Source organism: Nyctereutes procyonoides, unplaced genomic scaffold, assembly GCF_905146905.1.
Source record: "Nyctereutes procyonoides isolate TBG_1078 unplaced genomic scaffold, NYPRO_anot_genome, whole genome shotgun sequence".
Lineage (NCBI taxonomy): Eukaryota > Metazoa > Chordata > Mammalia > Carnivora > Canidae > Nyctereutes > Nyctereutes procyonoides.
The window spans coordinates 2,632,308-2,651,395 of record NW_026575020.1 but is presented as its reverse complement, the minus strand read 5'-3'; the positions used below and the strand labels follow the sequence as shown (position 1 = coordinate 2,651,395).

Genomic DNA, 19,088 nt, shown 5'->3' with positions numbered 1-19,088 from the left:
ACTTTTTTTTAAAGATTTTATTTATTCATGAGAGACACAGAGACAGAGGCAGATACATAGGTAGGAGAAGCAGGCTCCCTGCAGGAGCCTGATGTGGGACTCAATGCCAGGACCCCGGGATCATGATCTGATCCCAAAGCACACACTCAACCGCTGAGCCACCCAGGCGCCCCACCATACCTTCTCTCTACAAATTTTCCACTATTTTCAACTTATGAGGAGCCTCAAAAAACAGAAGTGGCCTTATTAAGGAAGGAATGTCAAGGGGTCAAGGGAAATTTGGTAGTTGCTAGTAGAGTGTGGCCAGCATCCTGCCTCAGTTTCCCTCCCAATACGCCCCACCCCCCACCTCCATCTAGTGTCTTTGAATGTCTGTGGTATGAGGGGAACTCTGGGGCTAAGCTGTGGCCCTCGAGGTGCTTCCGCAGCGTGACAGTCTGAGCCAGCCTGGACGCCCGGGCTCCTCTGTGGCTGGTCAGCATGGTGCCCCAACTGGTGACTCAGGCAGGAGGGACTTGGCCCCGCCCCCCCAAGGTGGTGGCTGCTGTGGATTGTCCCGCCCCCTGCAGCCTGAGGTGGGCACTGCAGTGACGAGGTGCTCAGTCCAGGGAGAGGTCTGCCAGGTTCTGGGCACAGTGCTGCAGGTAGTCGAAGTCAGGCACAGGGAAGGGCACACGGGACCACTTCTTGGCCTGGACTCTCCCTCGGGGTGTCTCTAGAAGCATGCTGCGGACTTTGAGTGCTGGCAGCTTCACTGACTTGTAGATCATCTGCAGGCCCCAGGCCTAAGGGTGGAGCAGAGATGGCTGGGTTTGGGTCACTGTCCTCAGACTGGGCTTCTCACCTCAAGTTGGGGGATCTGTAAATGCGCGGCTTGTGTCTCCCACCTCAGAGCTGTCTCCCCAGTCACACTGTGGGCTCTCTAAGATAGCAGTTAGACCTCTCTCCTCCGACCGGGGGCTCCTGGGGGTAGAGCTGCTTTCCCTATCCCAGTGAGGGTGCCCTGATGGCAGAAGGCTGGGCCTCCTCTCTCAGACTGAGGACTTCTGAAGACTGGACTTAAGAGCCATGGCCCCAAACACTTACCTCCCCACAGTTCCTGCAGTGAATGGTACCCCCAGGCCTCCAGTCCTTGAAGGTTCTGTCAATGACCACCGGCCCCCGGGAGACATTGTAGTAGATCCTGGAGAGGAATGGGGGTGGCCACAGTCCTCATGACCCTGCCACCCCTGATCTCACACGCTCCAGCTTGCTGGGCCTCCACTTGGGCCTTGGGCTCTTCTGCCTGCCGAGAGGCACCGAGAGACTTCCCAGAGCCAGGAGATCCTGCCTCCAATGAGCTCTGCCTGTGCGGCCTCGCTGCATGTCCTCTGCCCATGTTCGGGCCTCAGCACAACCCATCCGGATGGTTCCAATGGTCCCCTGGCAGATCTCCCAGCTCCACCCTTCCATCCCATCCCATCCTCACTCCCAACCCACACCATCCTTCTGCCAACTGCCAGGGTGATCTTCTAAAACTGTAAATCTGACCTTGACATTCCCTGGCTCAGAATCCACCCAAGACTACTCACTGCCTGTGAGACAAGGGGTAGACTTTAGGGCCTGACCTCTTTGGCTCTCCAAAGGCTAGCCTGTCTTCTTCAGAATCTCTTCCTTCATGGTCTTTCCCATGCAAGCCAACCAGGAGCAGTGCTGGCACCTCAGGCCTGCCTGGACTCATCCCACCTTCCAGCCTGATCCGTCTTGCAAGACCTAACTGAAAAGCTGCCTCCTTGAAGGAGAGGACCTGTGTGCAGATCCTCGGCATCGTGGCCCGGCACACAGTGGCTCCCTGATAAATAATGAATGGAGGGAGGGAGGGAAGATGGGAAAAGGTTACCCTCTAGGGCACAGAGGAGGAGAGGATGGCTTCAGAGTAGATGGGACCCAGAGGGGTGGGGGTGGGGCAGGGAGCCCAGTTGAGGCCTCTCAGCATCTGGTGTCCTGAGATCCAGCTCTTGCTCAACCACACAGTGGCTGTGGTAGCCTGGACAAGTCATTTCGCCTGAGCCTCTATTTGCTCACCTGCAAAATGGGATAGCGATAAAACCTGTCTAACCAGACTCCTGAAGATACTGACTCAATGTTTGTCAAAATGCTATTTAAGCTCCCAAACCCTCAGAGCACTGTCTGGATGGGAGGAGTTCTCTGTCCCTCATCACAACCCTCCTTCCCTCCCTCTAATCCTGCCAGCCCCTTCCCCTGGGCTCACGAGAAGTTGGGGTTCACATTGACGTGGTGAGCGCCCTCCACCTTCCGCAGGTCACTTCCATGGCCCACAGCCACCATGCAGTTGACACAGAGGAGCTGCACCTGCTCGGCCAGGAACTGCTGCCGCTGGTTGTCCCGCTGGGCTGCCTGGACTGCCCTCTTGACCAGGGCTGCCCGCTGCATATCTCGGATCTGGAGCCAGAGGAGACACTGGGCAAAGCTGGGGCCTCCAAGGCCTGACCCCAAGAATGCTCTTCAGGGTCAAAGGGCTTCCAAAGACCTCAGATCATTAGGACCCAGAAGGGACTTTGCTCAACCCTCCCCGGAGCTTTTAGGAGAACTTTTAACTCTGGGGAGAAAAATAATATGGAGCAAGGGGAATGATGGGAGCAGAGTAAACTTTGTTGTCGAATCTTTGCCTCTTCTTTGGAGGATTTTGTGCAAAGCTGCTTCTTTGAATCTAACATGCGGCATCACTAATAATTATGCTGGAGTACCAGGAGTAAACGGGACCGTCCTGGGTGAGGCCTCAGGGGGAAGAGTTAAGTCCTGGTTCTGGGCTTATTTTGCATAGGTGTCAGAAGGACTCTAAGGCAGCCCTCACAGATACACAAAGTATTTGGTGATGAGGAATTAAAAGCTCTGGGCAAGCCCTGTTCCCAAGGCATTTTGGGAGCCACTGTCTTCCTAGACAGACTCACCCTTAGCTCCTACCCTTCCCTCCATTCAAACCTTCCCAGGTGGGCCAGGTTAGCACCCAGAGAAAGGGGAAGCAGGGGTGTGTGTACAGCCAGAGACCTTCCAGGCAGAGTGTCCTCAGCCCCCCTGCCCACAGACCTTGGCCTGGTACTCAGCCTGGTCCATCTTCTGCACAGCAGCCACGGCCCGCTCCATCAAAGTCTCCAGCACCTCGTTCATCAGCTCCCGTCGTAGCTCCCGACTGCCTTGGGTTGCCACAAATGAGTATATGCTCTGACCAGCCCGGGCCCGGCCCCTTGCCTGAGAAAGGAGACAGGAAGGGATCGGAGTGGGCCCGGGGTCAGTCCCACAGGCTCTCTGAGGGCTGTTGGCGGCACAGGATTTACGCACCTGGACCATGGAGATCTCGTTGGACAGGAGCCCGTAACGTACCACCACGTTGCACTGGGGGATGTCCAGCCCCTCTTCTGCCACACTTGTAGCCACCAGGAGGTTCAGAGTGCCAACCCGGAACTTTCGGATCACTTCTTGCTGGTCTCTCTGGGGTGGGAGAGGAGAAAGAGGATGGTAAGCCAAGTGGGTAACCTGTCCTCCAGTCAGCCCAGCCTCACCCCGTTCAATGAGTTTGGCCTCTTTGGTTCCTTTTCCTAGGGAGTCTGAGTTGCTATTGCTACCCCCAGGACCTTGCCCATCTTGCCAGGTGACCATCTAACCCCCCATATCCCCTATGGACTTCCACCTGTCTACTCAGGAGGTCTCAGGACATATTCTTCTCCAGAAAGGGGCCCTGGACATCTGATCCTCTGTGCTGAAAACATCACTCACCTCTTTCCCTGCAGATCCCCCAAGCTTCAGCCTCTCTGCCCCCCAAAGACCCCCATCTTGGGAAGACCTTCAGGACTGGCAAGCTCAGTGTTCACCTCTCTCCCCCTAGTTCTCTGTCCTCTGCCTGGGGAAAATCAGTTCCCCCATAGCTCTGTGAAGACTCTGTCCCCACCCCTTCTCCCCTAGGAACACCCCCAGTCCCAGCTTCTTTCCCCAAGCCCACACCTGGGTCATATGGGTGTTTTGGCTGCTATTTCCAGCCCCAATCAGCAGGTCAGCCCTAATGTCCACTGTCTGCAGGCCTGGCTGCTGCTGGAGCCAGAGTAGGAGGGAGTGAGTGCTCTGGCGGGTCTGGGTGAAGATGATGCCCCTGGGGCTGTCGGAATGCCCAAACTGCTCCCGCAGGATCTGTTCTAGCATCTCCAGTTTTGGGTTCTCTGGGGTCTGTGTTGCCAGGTGGGCCAGCTCATTCTTGTAATCTGCCAGAAAAGCCCAAAACAGAGGCACAGGATTCAGGCCTGGAGATAGGCAGGGCATGCATGGGAGAGGGTGTGGCTCAGAGGGACAGGATTGCTGGAGCAGAGGGAGCCAGAGGTTCTCTGCTCCTAATTCTCCCTGAAGGTGCACCAGGAGAACGTTCAAGGACACGCTGTGCCCACCCAACCAGCCTTACACCAGGGGCCTACAGCACAAAATCTGGAGACATACCTCTGACCTCTGCTACCCAGGATTAACTCAACCTCAGGTCTCTTCAGAGAGATCCTTGCCTCATCCCTCAGCCTTGCTGAGGCTTCTTGCCTTAAATGTCACTCTCTAGGGGCAACTGAGCCTGGGTGGCTCAGTTGGTTAAGCATCTGCCTTCAGCTCAGGTCATGATCCCAGGGGCCTGGGATGGAGCCCTGCTCAGTGGGGAGCCTACTTCTCCCTCTCCCTCTGCTGCTCCCCCTGCTTGGGCTATCTCTCTGTAAAATAAAATAAAATAAATATTAAGTAAAAAAAATAATTATAAAATAAAATAAATAAAATAAAATAAATAATAAAATAATGTCACTCTCTGATCACCTCACTTTCCCAGGTTAAAGGTACCACACACCCCAGACTTTGAAGGTACAGTCTCCCAACTAAATGGCTTTTAAAACATCTTTGTCAATAGCATGAGTTAGTTTTCGTATCTATGCAAACCTTAACAAGTGAGGGCATACGGCTTTGTCCTATCCATGGTCTTGACTCATGGTTAGAAAAATAGGGCCCCATGACCCTCGCTGGCACCTTCCTAATCTGCGTTGGTACCTGTGCCCAGTCCTGTCCAGTTCCCACGAGCCTCACCATCGAACAGTGCCAGCAGCCAGCGCTCGGCCTGCAGGACCTGGGTCTTCGTGGCGCGCTCCCTGTCGTAGAAATCTCCCAGCGACTTCAGGGCGTCCACAGCACGGACCGTGTCGTGGATGAGCAGCGCGTCATTGTAGCGCCGCAGGTGAAGAGCATATACCCGGCGCTGCTGGAGTCCGGCCTGGGCCGCTGCGGATGGAGGATGGACGACGGATCGATCGGAGTGGGCACAGGGTCTTAGCGGCCACGTTCCCCCAGCCTCCACCTGCCCAGACTCCTCCCTGCCCCAGGCTGAGCTCCGCCCCCAAAGGCTCCTACCAAGCAGGTCCCAGCCCAAGCCTTGCCCCTCTCACCATCCTGGCTCAGCTCCACCACCTGCTGCTCATAAGTCTGTGTCCCAAAGTCGCGGCTTAATGCAGGCATCTCCAGGCGGTTGTGGATTCGGTCCATGAGCTTCTTCAGCATGTCCCCAAATGGGTCCTGGATGGGAAGAAGGCATGAAGAGATTCCCATACACATGGGGGTGGGGGGCAGTGAGCACCCAGTGGGGGTGCTGCTCTCTGCCTGAAGTTGCTGTTCCTGCTGCCATATCGGTGGGAGCTCCAGAGAGGAGCCTGCTGGGATGTGAATGAGTCCTAGGTGGAGGCTGGGGTCAGGTTCCTGCATAGGGCTCCTGCTCTGCCTCTACCTCCTACGTGCCCTTGACCTCTGGCCTGCACAGAGCAATGTCTAAGTCCTTGTGCACCCTGTCACAGCAGGCACCAGTGTCTACACACAGCAGAAGAGCTTCTGCACAAAGTGCCTGAGGGTTATGGTTTGCAAGGCACTCTACAGGGTGCCGTGGGTTTCCACAGATGCCCATGGGGGCATTGGAGCCAAGCCATACAGCAGGCTGTGAGCATGGGCTGTAACTTCCCCATTTCACAGAAGGGAAAAACAGAGGCTCAGATCAATAAGCAAGTTACCCAAAGTCACAGAGCTACTAGGGGTGGAGTCAGGATTCAACCCCAGATGACCTACTTTTACCCCCAGACCCCACACACACCCCTTCTCCCCCCCCCCCCGCCCCGGCCTTCCACTCACCTGGCTGCGCCTATGGCAGAGATTATACTGTTTGCATGGTTGAGCACTGTGTTCCTGCAGCTGGGGGCGATGGTTCTCCGGTGACATGATGCGCCACGTGTCCAGGTTGGCACAGAGCTGAGGCAAGAGAGAGGGGTTCACTGGAATGGGGGAGAGTCCCGTGAGGACAGTGGGCAGAACTTTGGAATAGGATAGGTCCCAACTGCCATAGAGCAGGGCCATCAGGAGTGGGGATTCATTTAGTCAATGTTTGTTGCTCACCATCTCTGTGCCCCAGTAGGTACTAGGGATACAGAGGGTCTTATTTTGGAGTTGGGGAGGCAGATGATAAACCAGTCAAGAATAACAGAATGGGAGGCTTTCAGACTGTGTTAATGAGCTTTGAGGAGAATAAAATTGGATGACACGACAAGAGTGCAAAAGGGAGTGATCAGGGAAGAAGACTCTGAGGAGGTGACATTTAAGCTGTTCCCTGAATAACAAGCAGGAGCCAGACAGGTCAAGTGCAGGGGGAAGGGCATTCAAGGCAAAAGGAATGGTGAGCGCAAAGGTCCCGGGAAGGCCCTAACATGCTCGAGGTTCAGAGAGGCAGCTGGTAGAGTAGGAGTGAGGGGAGGGTGTGGGAAATGAGGTTGGAGAGGTAGACAGGGTGGGGTGGGATGGAACTCTGTAAGTGACAGTAGAGCGCGTGGGTTTATCCTAAGTGCAATAAGAAGCCACTGGCAGCTGGAGTGTAAGTGATGAAAGGGCCCAGACGGTGCCTGGGAAGGCCTGGGGAGGGCTGCTGGGCATGGGGCAGGGCAGGGAGGACTCTGGTGGAGCAGGGTCTCAGGGGCCAAGCTGACCTGTAGGATGTGGTCAATTGCTCCATCGAGGGTGGAGGCCCCGCCAGTGCCCGGGGAGGCTGTGAGACCCAGCACCTGGGGCAGCGGCCGTGTCCTCTGGAGTTTATGCTCTAGGTACCGGCTCAGGATGAGGTTGTAGACAGTGTCTTTGTGCGTGTGGTGACACTCATCCACCACGAGCAGGGAGAAGGCTGGGGGTACGTGGGGGCAAGGCCGTGACCCACATTTGCAAAGCCCTTCTTCCCCACAGGTCATCTCTCTCCTTCCTCCTTTTACAGCTTGCAGCCAGGCTCCAGATAGCATCCTGGGCTGGGGTGACTGACCCCCATTTTACAGATTAGTCAACTGAGGCTCAGCGGTAGTGGTTGGGGGGGCCTTGCCCAAGATCCTGTAGCCAGGCCTACTTCTAGTAGGCTGTATGCCAGGGTCTGGAGAACGGGGAACCCCGCACTCCCACAAAATGTCCCAACAGCTTTACTAGGAAAGGTGTCCTGGGGTTGGCAGGTAGGGTGCCTCAGGTGCATACTCTTTCCCCTGGCTCACAGCCCTCACCATTGAGCTCCACGTGCTCCTCCTCCTCCGGGCTGGTCAGCGCCATCTGTAGCAGCTCAGCTGTGCAGATGATCAGGTCATGGCTCCGGGCCAGGTGGCCAAAGCCAGCTCGTGGCCCCATGTCCCCGCTCAGGGTTATAATGGCCCAGCGTTTGCCCAGCATGCGGCTGAACTCCTCACAATGCTGGGTCACCAGGTGCACCTGGGGATGGAGAATGAGGTGGGAGAGGAAGTTGGATTGGGGCAAGGGGGATGGGGAGGAGGCAACCTGACCCCCCTCCCTCATCCAGGACTTGGCTGGGCACAGGAATGGGAGAAAAGGTGAGTAAACTTCAGAGATGGTCACAGCAGCCATGGCGTTCTGGAGGGTCTTGTGAGACACCTGAGGAGTTGAGACCCCACCGAGGGAAGTGTGGGCTACTCACCCTGTTGACCAGTACAACCACCTTGGCTCGGTCCACAGTCTCTAGATGCCTCTTGGCCACATAAGCAGCAGCCCGGGTTTTCCCAGCTCCAGTGGGCAGCCACACGATGATATTCTTGCCCTCCAGGGCAGGCATGATCACCTCCCACTGGTAGGGTCGCAGCTCCATTCTGACAATGGAAAGAGAGTCAGACTCCTGGCCCACCAGGCCCCGTCCTGCCCCTGGCCAGCCCAGTCTGGCTCAGAGACTTCCCCAACACATCTGAGGGGGGTGAGGAAGAGGACTGAAGGGATCTATCAGGAACCCGATCTGGCCAAGACAGGAGTGGGAGTAACACAAACTACACCTGACCTTTGCCCCGTGGGTTCTTATTTGCAACACCTGCCTAGGTGCTGAGGGTGGCTGCTTAGCTTAGCCCTGGTGCCTGGTGTCACCAGGCTGGGGCTATGCCGAGAAACAGAAACTGAAACTGAGGGAGGAGCCAGCACCAGCAGAATTGCTCCTTAATCTCCCTTCCCCTTCCCCACCCCTCCTCCTCCCCCTCCCCCAGAAAAGCTGCTTTTCGGAAAGCACCTCTCATTCCTCCAGGGTCCTGCTGGCCCCTCCTCCAAGAGCAGAGTCTGCCCAGGCGGGCCACCCCACCTCCACTCCTTTTGAGCCAGCTGTAACCACGTCCACCCAGGTCAAGGCTGCCAGGTGGAAACTGGGGTCCCTGCAGCCCCGACACCTGAACCAGGAACAGCTGAGAGTAGGGAGAAGCAGGTGCTGCAGTTGGGCAGGTGCCATCACCCAGAGGTGCGGGAGGTTGGGTGAGAAGGATGGTCCTATCTGATGTTTAATAGGCTCCAGTGTTGTAGGAGGTGGGGGCAGAAACAGGGTCAACCTGTTAAGGTTGGGAGCCCTACCAAAAAGGCCAACAATCACACAGAGAAATAAAAAGAACTTTATTGTTCCCTCTGAGGGATTAATGCCAGGAAATGAGTGGTCCCCAGGGCCCCCACCCCTGGGGGACAGACAGTGCAGGGTGAGGCATGACCCCCCAGTCCCAGCTGAACTTTCAAATGCTGAAGCCCCTTCCCTCAAGCTAAAATTGGCAGTCCCAACCCTTGAGGAAATAGTGGGACAGGCCAGGCCCAGGACTCCAAGACTCCATGGCTCTATGGGGACAGGGCTGGAGGCCACCACAGCCCCAGGAAGGCTGTGCCTCTAGCCACCAGTCACTTTAGAGAGGTGGAGCCCCAGACCCAGGAGATCCCTCCCCAAGGTCAGATACAAGGAAAAGTGGGACAGAGCTGCAGGCGTCCAGAAGGGGCTGCAGGGCCGAGGGCTGGAGTGTCTCAGGCCGAGAGGAACCCAGGCACCAGGGGCCCCCCCTCGAGATTGGATCAGAACCCGATGTAGAGACATTTCAGGTCAAGGCTGTGGTCCAAAGCCAGAGACTACTTGTCAATGAGCCCGCCCTCCTTGAGCTTGAAGTAGAAGAATTTCTCCAGGGCGCTGGCGCAGCGGCAGTACTCGCTGTCTGGGGGGTTGTACTCGCGGCAGTTGGCAATGACACGCTGCAGGTCAGCCACAAAGAGCTTGCGGGTGACATAGTAGCGGCTGCGTAGTCGCTCTGTCATGGTCTTCAGGTCTGGGGCAACAGGAGACAAGGGCATGCTTTTAAGAGGCTGAGGAGAGCAAGGCTGATCACCAGAGGGGGTGCTGTGGGGCCTGGTGAAGGCAGGAGCAGGAGTATGGGAGGCGGAAGTGGAAGGAAGGGGTGGAAATGGAGTGTCCTCACCAATAGGGAAGCGGATGACCTCATAGTAGTCAGGGGCCTCCGACTTCTTTACAGGCTCCATGAAGGGCCAGGCACTGGGGTGTGACTGGAGAGGAAAGCCAAGCTGGAGTCAGGCCCACTGTGACCAAGCCCAGCTGTGAGTACCACCCACCCCAGAAGGGGTTGTAAGGCCACAGTCACTGGTTGCAGGTACCCCCAGAGGGGAACCTGGTCTCCCCACCTTGATCTGGGCCAGCAAGTTTTTGAGGGTTGTGTAGAGCTGGTCTGGATCCTTCAGCTCCTTCCTGGGGCGAGAGACACCATGTCTGAGGCCCTTGGTCCTTTTGCCTTCCCCAACACCCTCTCCCTCCATACAACACTCACCCCTTCTCCTTCCCCAATGGCTTCCAGCCTGTCTCTCCTGCAAAGCGGGGAGTGGGGAGAGCATCCCTAAGAATCTGAGAACACATTCTGAGCAAGGGGCCCCCTCCCCCACCAAGACCCCTGCTCACGAATGCCGGGGACACTCTCCACAGGGATCTGCCTCACACCCTCCTTGAAGCAGCTGAGCCCGGGGTAGACCTTTCGGATCTGGGCCTGTTTGCGCTCAATCAGCTTCTTGATGATCTGAGGGAAGGCAGGGTCTGAGGGGCCAACTCCAGCCCCAGCGGCAACCCTCGCTGGGCCAGGGTCAGAGGCCCTGCTGCTGAGTCCAGGTGCCTCATCTCCTAACTTCCCTGGGAGGCAAAGCAAGAACCAAGATCCTGGCCCACGCCCACCTCACACATGTGCGTACGTGTGGTACACATCCACACGTGTGTGCTCACCCCCAAGGTGTACAAGAAAACCCCCAGGTTGTGTGCGTGCAAGCATGTGTGTGTACACAGACACACACAGAGACACACACACCTCCTTCTGCTTTTTGATGATATGGGACAGCTCCGTGTAGGGAATCCGGGGATTCAGCTCACACTCCATCAATGTTGCGCCCTCATAGTCCTTAATGTAACCCAGGTAGCGGCTCTTGGGCACCTTGATGTCCTTGGAGAAGCCCTAGGGAGTGGACAGTTATGACCCAATTCATCAGCAAGGCTTTTCCAACTTGGATAATCCTCCTCCCAGGAACCCCCCGAGGGGCTGTGCATGCTGTGTCCCCTCTCCCCGGTTCCTGGATCACCTTCTGTGGTAGCTGGTACAATGCTCTGTGCTGTGCGGGCTCAATTAATCTGCCCCTGGAAAGGCTCCAGGTCAGCTGCTCTGCCCAAATCATCTTCCAGAGCCTCCCAGCTCTACCAGCCTGCCCTCCCACTCTATAGGTGCCTACTTGTCACAGGGGTGGCAGCAGGAGGCAGGCAGATGGGCATGGGAGACCTCTCCGTTGGCCCCAGATGGCACAGGGAACAAACACCAAGGGGCTCCCACCCCAGCCACACCAGTGGGCTAGACCAAGTGACCCTGAGCCCCAGGCAGCAGGCAAGTGTGGGCTGGGGTGCGGGTCACCTGCTTTTTGAAGTAGCCAATGGCGTACTCGTCGGCATAGGTGAGGAAGTAGAGAATGTTGTGTTTGATGTGATACTCCTTCAAGTGGTTCATCAGATGAGTCCCGTAGCCCTGTGGGGAAGGGGAGCAGGGCTTAGCAGGGCAGCCTAGAGCAGAGAGTGGACTGCACAGGAGAGACGGACAGCCGGGGATCTGGGATCCAAAGGAGGAAAAGCAACTGGCAGGGGAAGGGGAATTTATGGGGAAAAAGTGAAGGGTGCTGGCGTTGCTCAGTGCTTACTCTGAGCCAGGCGTTTTGCTAGGTACTTTACAGGCCACCTCTTAAGTTAATCCACGAGATAAACATTTTTATCTCCGTTATACAGAAAAAAAAAAAAAAAAACCACCCACAAACACCTGAAACTCAACTATTTTAAGAAATGTCTCCAAGGTCAGTCAGCCAGCCACAGTAAGGCCAGGACTAAAAACCCAACCAGGAAGTTGCCATCTAGGTGTCACTGGTTCCAAGCTCCCAGGCCTCAGAGTTAGAGCAAAAGGGGAAGTGGCATCACAAGGGCCCTACTCGTTTCAATATCTGAACCCTGAAGAAAGACTGTCTCCCCCCATATGTCAAGACCGAAGGGGCACCATGCAGATCTGGATTACATAAAACAGGAGAACTGGGGACCCTACCAGTAGGTCTGTTGTGCCAAATCAAGGATGGAACCCATGACTATCCTCCAATGCAAGACCAGTGTAAAAAGTATTACCCCCTCCCTCCCGTATATGTGAATGTTCAGGTGATGAAGGAAATTCAAGTCCATTTAAAAGCATTATTGAGGGGCGTCTGGGTGGTTCAGTCAGTTAAGCATCTGCCTTCCACTCAGGTCATGATCCCAGGGTCCTGGGATTGAGTCCCACCTCGGGCTCCCTGCTTAGCAGGGAGTCTGCTTCTCCTTCTACCTCTTCTCCTGCTCATGCTCTCTTTCAAAGAAGTAAATAAAATCTCTCAAAAATAAATAAATAAAAGGGTTATCGACTTTGGGACTCCATTTGTCAACAAGTGTTTTCTTAATGCAGTTACCAAAGGACAAGTGCCACCTTGTGGGGCTGGAAGGAACTGCCTGGGCACTAAGAGAAGGGTTAGGGACTGTGGCTCTGACAGTCCCAAACCAGAAGCAGGTGGTGGGTGGTGGGTAGGGGTGAGGCCAGGAGCAGGTACTCACCTTCACTTGCTCATTTGAGGTGACAGCGCAGAAGACAATCTCGGTGAAGCCCTGAGTGGGAAACATGCGGAAGCAGATCCCACCGATGACCCGCCCGTCCTTGATTAAGGCCAGAGTCTTGTGCTTCCTGAGGGGAGAGAGGACAAGTCACTGCTGCTACCTGTTCTCCAAATGCCCCCCAGGTCTCTACAACCTTAGAGGCCAGGGCCATATTTAGTGCTGGGAGAGGAGAAGCAAGTATTCCCACGGGTTTGGGTGGGGTGGCGGCAGGGGCTGAGGACAGTGGTGCCCCAGGGTCAGGACTCTTCTGCGGACGCACGGGTCAAAGACGAGGCGGGCGATGTACTCCTTAGGCATGCGCGGCAGCTGGTGGGAGAAGACATTCTGCAGCCCCACAAGCCAGAGCAACACCCGCCGGTTGGCCTTGGGCGTCAGCGAGTTGCCGATGACGTGGAACTCAATGATGCCTCGGCGCTCCTCCAGACGAGCTGTCTCGTCCCGGGCTGCGTTGGCTGACAGCAGGCTCGTCTAGGCACCAGAGGAGAGGTGGGAAGCTGAGGCCTCAGAGGCTGGTGAGGCCCCCTTCCCCACACAGGTCAGTTATCCAGGCTGCCCACCTCGGGCCCCAACATGGCGGCAGGGTCAGTGATGGTGAGCATGACCTCATTGACCAGCTCCATAGGGATGTCGCCCATTACACGGAGCCGCTTGGCATCCTCCAGGGTCAGGTTCTCCGGAAGCTTCCTCTTCTCACCTGCTGGGAAGGTTGGCAGGGTCTCTGGTGGACAGCAAGAGAAGTCAGGGGAGGGGTAAATGAGGGTCAGGGGTCAGTACCCACCTGGCATGGGCTCAGCCCCTCCGGAGTCCAGACTCAAGGAGCTGTTGCTGCCTCCACCCATGGTAGGGCTGAAGATGGGGGTGCTGGGGACAACTGCTGCACTGACCGTAGCTGAGAGTGAACGAAATTAGGAGTGGGGGGGTCAGAGATGGTGGTGGGTCCCAAAAAGGGACTCCCTGACACACCCTTCTGCATATCCCCACTGCAGCCATCTGCAGTGCCTCTTCCCCAGCAGAGGGCTGAGCTCTGCCAAGAAAAGCCAAGCCAGGAGCCTGCAGAGCCTGCTGGAGCACATACCCGGCCTGGGCACCAGCTGCGTCCCCTCTGAGGGTGGCATGGTGAAGCCGGACTCCCAGATTGGAGAGTTTGCCCCATATATCTCCTCCTCCAGCATGGACAGGAATCTGTGGGGAGGGTACAGTGTGTCTCGCAACTCTGTCCTCCAACCAAGGCAGCAGCCTGGAGCAGACCCAGACTGGAGGCAGGTCAAAGAGACCCTGTTCTCAGGAAACTGGGAGCCAGAGAGCGGAGACAGCTTCAGACTAGGGGGAGACACAGTCCCCTGGTCAAAGGCAGAACAGGACATCCAGGACAGGATCAGAGGTCCAGTTTGCCATGGTGTGCAGCACATGGGGATAGAGTCTGACTGGTGCCATCCTGTGCTATGCGGCTGAGCAGGGCACTAAGTCACCCTGGACCTCAGTGTGAAATGGGGCTCAGAATCCACCCCCTCCTGCCACCTCACATTCCCACCTCGTAGCAGAAGGGGCCCCGAAAGGCCTGCATTAGTCAGGAAAGGTGTCTCAAACTGGGGAGTGGTGAGCCATGTTTAAAGTGGGAGAGAGGGGCAGCACAACAGAGCAAAATCTTACGGAAAGGACTACAATAGGAGTGGAAATCGGTTTCACCTCAAGCACAAGCTCTGGCTTCTTGGCACGTTGCGGTGGGAAGGATTCTGAGGCTGTGTCCAGGCCCCATGGGAAACAATTAGTCACATCTACCAGGGGCATGGGCAGGGGTAATGTTAGCACTCAGGCCATGTACCTGCCATCCCCAGACTAGCACACGCAAAGGCAAATGCCAGCAAGTTGCATCTGGGCCCCAGACAAGTCTGCCAGGTAGACACCCAGATCCCAGAAGGCTCATGGAGGGGGAGGAGGGACCATTCCAAGAAGCCTTCCTGGAAAAAAGGGGACAACAGGGAGGATGTGAATCTGGAGCAAACTCCTGACAGGCCGGAGTGAGCCTTACTTTGGGAAGTGGGTGAGGATAAGGGTCCTCTTCTCAGGCACCAGCTTGTCCTTCTCCACCCGGAACTTCTCTAGCAGCTGCCGCCGGGTCACAGTGAAGATGGAGCGGAGAAGGCTTCGTCCAAAGATGTGAGTGGTCTCATAGCGGGGGAGGCTGTCACAGCTCTGGGGTACGTGGCAGTAGCAGAGCCATCTGCGGGCAGAGGGGAGGTAGGATGGAGAATGGAGACACTAAACCCAGGTTGGGCTTATGAGCACGAGCACCCCCACCCCCACCCCCACCCCCACTCCCCGCTGGCCTTGGCCAGCCCTACCTGGTATAATTGACCTTGTAAGTAGCCACATCCTCAGCCTGAGACCGCTGCCGAAATTGGGCAGGAGTCTCAAGCTTCCAGTAGTTAAGGCAGAGCAGGAACATCTTTGAGAGTTCAAACATCGTCTGCCGCTCCCGGGGAGCCAGGTGACTAAACTTATACTGCACAAAGTTCAGCACACCCTGAAAAGGGGTGGGTAGGGAACAAGACCAGGAAGGAGATGTGAGCGGCCAGCAGGGGTTTCTTATCCAAAATCTGGTGCTTCCTGAGGGCAGGCTAAAGCTCCCCTCTCACTCGGGCTCTCTGTGAAGAAAAATTGTGCCCCCTTCCCAGCTCCATGCCCATCTTGAACATCCTCCCTTCTCTGAACCTGTCCCTTGTTCTCAGCTTGAGGAAGATGGGGAACACAGGCTCCTCACTCCTCCAAGATGCCCCCAATTCTCTTACTACCTTCCTCATCCCACCTGCTCAATATTAGGCTTCTCAAATGGGGGACTGCCCAGGGAGCCCTCCACCACTGGCCGGGTCATCTGCAGGATGCATTTCCGCAGGAGCTGGAGGAAGAGGAAGAGGGAGGAGTAGAGGTCAGTGGAGCTCAGAGCTGCAAACTCCCCAGTCCAGCCCCACCTCCTTTGCTCATTCACACTCACTTGGATGAAGCTCACCTTGAAGAGGTAGAAATAGACCTGCTTAGTGTCCGTGTCCTCCTCTTTGTGAACAGACATGAACAGGTTCTCCACGTCCACCACCATACCCAGCAGCCGGTTAATCTCATCTTCTGACACATTCTCCAGGTGGGACACGTGGTCAGCTGCAAGAAGGAAAGTTGGTAGGACTGGAAAGAAAGGATAGATGACCAGAGCTCTCTCTCACTCTTCATCACCAGTCAATTTACAACCTCGGTAGCTCCAAACAGCATGACCAGTAGTGAGACTGACTGCTACTATGTCAGCCTTGGGTGGACCCTGTCTATTCTGGGCTGGCAAATTTCCTTTCTCTTCCCTTGGGAGGGATACATGTTCCCAAGCCAATCCCTCCTTCGGAGGCATTTTTGGTTCCAAAGATAAAACTCAGTGGCACTTAAATTATCCTGTCCAAGCAGGCCCCAGGACCTGCCCCCGCCCCAGCTCCAAGGGCACTACCTGCCTTACCCAAGGGGTGCTCACAGCTGCGGCACAGCTCGCTCAGGTTGGCAGCTGGCTGCTGCAGGTCCATGCGGGGTGCAGTGGGGGGCTTGGGGTTTTTCCAGCCATTACACTTGCAGGTTTCATTGGCCTGGCGTTAGAAAACTCGGTCAACAGCCCTGTAACCGGGCACGGGGAGCCGATCCCCAGCCACAGATTTGCCCCCATTCCCACCAGAGCCCTGGGATGCCCCAAGCCCCGCCCCTTCTCACCCCAGGCCCCGCCCCCACCTTGCAAGCCGAGAAGACCCCTAGCTTCTCAAGCTTCTTGGCGCGCGGCAGCCCCCGGACTTGCGCCTTCCTCTGGCTGGCGCGCTGCTGCTGGCTCAGGCCAGGTCGAGCCGGATCCCCTCCGCTCCCGGTCCCCCCACTTCCTACCCCGGGACCCCCAGTCCCTGTGCTGCCGGCTGGGGCTGCAACTGGCGCGGGGGCTGGTGCCGGAGTGGGAGCCGGAGTCGGGGCTGAAGCCGGGCTGGGGGCAGGAGTCGGAGGTGGGGCAGGGGCTGGAGACTGAAGGGGACGGGGCTGCGTGGCCGGAGCCGGGGTGGAGGCCTGGGAAGGTTCCGCCATGGCCTCCCCCGCAGCGGAGCGCGGCGCGGCGCTCCCAGCCCTAGGGCCGCATGGGCAACCGGCGCTGGGTGCGCAGGCGTCGCTGCGCCGGAGCATGATGGGAGTTGTAGTCTTCCACGACCGCTCCCTCCGTTTCTGGTTTCCAGACTTTTCTGTCCTGCCTCTTGGCCCCAGACAAGCAAGTGAAGCCTGAGCCATTACCTTAGATTGTCTCCTCCTCACTTCTAATCTCTCTTTGAAGTCTTCTGGGATAGCGAGGATTGCCGTTTTCTTGGGGACTTGGAGGAGCATCTGAGAAAACAGGCTCCTGTTGAGGGGAATCACAGATGCTGCCCACCTCCCAAGCCTGAGCGTATTGGTGCCGTCCTGGGGTCTGGGGTCGTGTTGGCTTCCGCCCCCCCCCCCCCCGGCCCTGTCCCACACGTCTGCGGACACAGAAGTGCAGCCACAGCGGAGATTAAGAAGCAACACTTCCATTTCTTGCCCCGTGGAGGTGGCTACATGGGGGTGCTCTCTGGGGGATAATTCAGTGGTACTCTCTGGTGCGCTTTTTCTATTATGTTATATTTCAGCAATAAAGGATTATCATAAAAGCAGTGAGCGCCAGAAGGCAGGGTTCGCGTCCTCCTTCTGTCCCAGAGCCCAGCCCTGAGCCGGCCACAGTAGACCCAGAGTCTGACGAATGAAGGAAACCAGGAAGTCGCGGTCACCTCCTAAGCCCCATGTGTCACAAGACTGTGCGCGGTCAGGATGGAAGACCCTCACGGTCACACCCCCGGGCTCGGTTCAGGGGACAGCCCTTCTTGTCCTCAGGCCTGATTCTGGGAAGGGCAAGAGCCCGGCTCCATCTCGCCTCTGCCCTGTGCTGGTGAGCGCTACAGGGTCGGGTGGTCTGCGCTGGTGGGTCACCGCCCCGAGCTGGGGAAGGGCCTTAGGGCCCGGAGCCAGGATGAGAGCAGCAGTGGCGCGCCAGGGCGGTGACCACCAGGCCTGCGGAGACCGGACTGCCGTAGCAGGCAGCCGCGGAGGAGCCGGGCTGCACGGAGCCGGGCCGCCCGAGGGCCTCTCCCCACGGCGCGCAGCCGCCGCCCCCCCCCCCCGCCCCCCCCCGAGCGCCCAGAGCCACGCACGCCCAGGGCCTCGCGCCCTTGGACAGCAGTTGCTCACTCGGATGCAGCGGGTTGGTAGCGGTCTCCCCAGCGGGAGCCAGGTGGCATCCCGCTGTCCCAGCGTGGCCCTTGCCCAACAGAACCAGGTGGCCACACTGCCCGTACGGCTCCTGAGGGACGATGTGGTGACTGCGCAGAACAACGTCCATGCAGAGAATGGCTTCCAGATGAAGGTGGATGCCTGTGGCTTTGCCCCGGAGGAGCTGGTGGTGCAAGTGGACGGCCAATGTCTGATGGTGACCGGCCAGAGGCAACTGGAGGGCTGCAGCCCGGATGGGGCTGGCTACCGTGTGGCGCAGAGGGTGCACCGGCAGATGCAACTACCCCCGGACCTGGATCCCGCCGCCATGACCTGCAGCATGACCCCTTCCGGCCAGCTGTGCGTCCGAGGCCAGTGCCAGGCGCTGCCTTCCCCGGAAGCCCAAAAAGGTCCATCCCCGAGACTCCGAGGCCGTGGCTCTAAGAAGGGTCAACCTACCCTGACCCAGTAAACAACAATCCTAGTGCGCAGCAGCAGCCTTAGTGTTCTGTGGTCTTTTCTTGGGATTGGGATCAAAGGTGGAGGCATAATGGAGGTAGAGAGAGGGCCAGTGGAGGGCTTAGGGAGGCAGGAAAAGCACTTTATGGTGGTGGTCCACCAAGAATCAGGCCTCTGTGGCCCCGGGAGGAGCTGGGTCCGGGGCTCAGTAGACCAACAGCCCAGTGCTGGGCAAATGACAGCAGCAGCTCCAGCAGGGAGCAGCAGAGGGCCAGGATGGCAGCGGGGGCACCAGGCTCCACAACCAGCAGAGGGCCCCGACAGACCAGAAATCAGATAGATACGAAGACTGGACTTGATGTGGGGTGGTCTCTTAGTCTCAAGACCAGGCAAAGGTTCCAGAGATCACCTGGGAAGAGGATGAGAAGACCCAGTCCTTCACAAGGTACAGACTAACCAAAAAACCCCAAGAGGTGGTTTCTGTTGTTTCAGAGACCAACTATTTTCAAATACAAACTGCACATCACCCCAATATAATCTGGAGGGGGTGGGGGCAAGGCTAATACAGGCCCTCAATTTCAAACTTGGGGAGATTCAGCTCTAGGTCACTCTCACCACCACCACCCCCTTACAGCTGGTACCAGTAAGGGCCTCTTTCTCTTGGTTACCATAACCACTAGCACCCCTCACTTTGGGGGAGGGGGGGGAAGCCATTGTTCAACAAGATTCAGTGGTTCATTTTAAATTAACTTCAAGTAAGCTAGAGCGGATATGGTCTGATAAACTCTGCCAGAGAAAGACAAGGAAGACA

The 19,088-nt window shown here is 57.1% G+C and overlaps 3 protein-coding genes across 9 annotated transcripts; 1 reads left to right on the top strand and 2 right to left on the bottom strand.

The window, feature by feature from the left end:
- Window positions 1–8,858, bottom strand: DHX58 (DExH-box helicase 58). Of its 4 annotated transcripts, none has more exons than XM_055328097.1 (13): window positions 8,582–8,858; window positions 8,009–8,177; window positions 7,584–7,785; window positions 7,032–7,222; window positions 6,187–6,303; window positions 5,457–5,583; window positions 5,101–5,292; window positions 4,000–4,253; window positions 3,340–3,489; window positions 3,088–3,249; window positions 2,252–2,442; window positions 1,087–1,183; window positions 1–785 (listed from the first exon to the last, which is right to left on the bottom strand). In XM_055328097.1, exons 2-13 carry the CDS (start codon window positions 8,174–8,176, stop codon window positions 600–602), a joined length of 2,037 nt encoding a protein of 678 aa, XP_055184072.1. In that variant the 5' UTR covers window position 8,177; window positions 8,582–8,858; the 3' UTR covers window positions 1–599. The 4 variants fall into 4 exon arrangements, 3 of the variants coding, with proteins under 3 accessions (XP_055184072.1, XP_055184055.1, XP_055184064.1); XM_055328080.1 differs by lacking the exon at window positions 8,582–8,858 and adding an exon at window positions 8,360–8,500; XM_055328089.1 differs by lacking the exon at window positions 8,582–8,858 and having other exon boundaries at window positions 8,009–8,345.
- A 75-nt stretch (window positions 8,859–8,933) lies between these two features.
- On the bottom strand, window positions 8,934–16,700 carry KAT2A (lysine acetyltransferase 2A). Of its 4 annotated transcripts, none has more exons than XM_055328043.1 (18): window positions 16,292–16,700; window positions 16,029–16,152; window positions 15,543–15,712; window positions 15,342–15,431; window positions 14,878–15,059; window positions 14,565–14,756; window positions 13,611–13,717; window positions 13,314–13,424; window positions 13,093–13,232; window positions 12,795–13,003; window positions 12,476–12,602; window positions 11,271–11,381; window positions 10,680–10,823; window positions 10,283–10,397; window positions 10,155–10,191; window positions 10,012–10,075; window positions 9,792–9,876; window positions 8,934–9,641 (listed from the first exon to the last, which is right to left on the bottom strand). In XM_055328043.1, the coding sequence occupies exons 1-18, from the start codon at window positions 16,628–16,630 to the stop codon at window positions 9,448–9,450; spliced, it is 2,541 nt and encodes an 846-aa protein (XP_055184018.1). In that variant the 5' UTR covers window positions 16,631–16,700; the 3' UTR covers window positions 8,934–9,447. The 4 variants fall into 4 exon arrangements, with proteins under 4 accessions (XP_055184018.1, XP_055184027.1, XP_055184035.1 ...); XM_055328052.1 differs by having other exon boundaries at window positions 13,093–13,229; XM_055328060.1 differs by having other exon boundaries at window positions 15,543–15,688.
- Window positions 16,701–17,801: 1,101 nt separating this feature from the next.
- HSPB9 (heat shock protein family B (small) member 9) lies at window positions 17,802–18,632 on the top strand. Its single transcript, XM_055334142.1, has one exon. The coding sequence runs from the start codon at window positions 17,802–17,804 to the stop codon at window positions 18,288–18,290; it is 489 nt and encodes a 162-aa protein (XP_055190117.1). The 3' UTR covers window positions 18,291–18,632.
- The last annotated feature ends 456 nt before the right edge of the window (window positions 18,633–19,088 follow it).

Excerpts from the sequence above, each read along its gene's own strand:
- DHX58 (XM_055328097.1), bottom strand. The coding sequence starts at position 8,176 with ATGGAGCTGCGACCCTACCAGTGGGAGGTGATCATGCCTGCCCTGGAG. Across the intron at positions 5,584-6,186 it reads TCTGCCATAGGCGCAGCCAG|GACCCATTTGGGGACATGCT; the intron begins GTGAGTGGAAGG and ends CTTCCCATCCAG. Across the intron at positions 3,250-3,339 it reads ACGAGATCTCCATGGTCCAG|GCAAGGGGCCGGGCCCGGGC; the intron begins GTGCGTAAATCC and ends CTCCTTTCTCAG.
- KAT2A (XM_055328043.1), bottom strand. The coding sequence starts at position 16,630 with ATGGCGGAACCTTCCCAGGCCTCCACCCCGGCTCCGGCCACGCAGCCC. Across the intron at positions 11,382-12,475 it reads CCTCAAATGAGCAAGTGAAG|GGCTACGGGACTCATCTGAT; the intron begins GTGAGTACCTGC and ends CCTTCCCCACAG. Across the intron at positions 9,642-9,791 it reads GGTCATCCGCTTCCCTATTG|ACCTGAAGACCATGACAGAG; the intron begins GTGAGGACACTC and ends CTGTTGCCCCAG.
- HSPB9 (XM_055334142.1), top strand. The coding sequence starts at position 17,802 with ATGCAGCGGGTTGGTAGCGGTCTCCCCAGCGGGAGCCAGGTGGCATCC.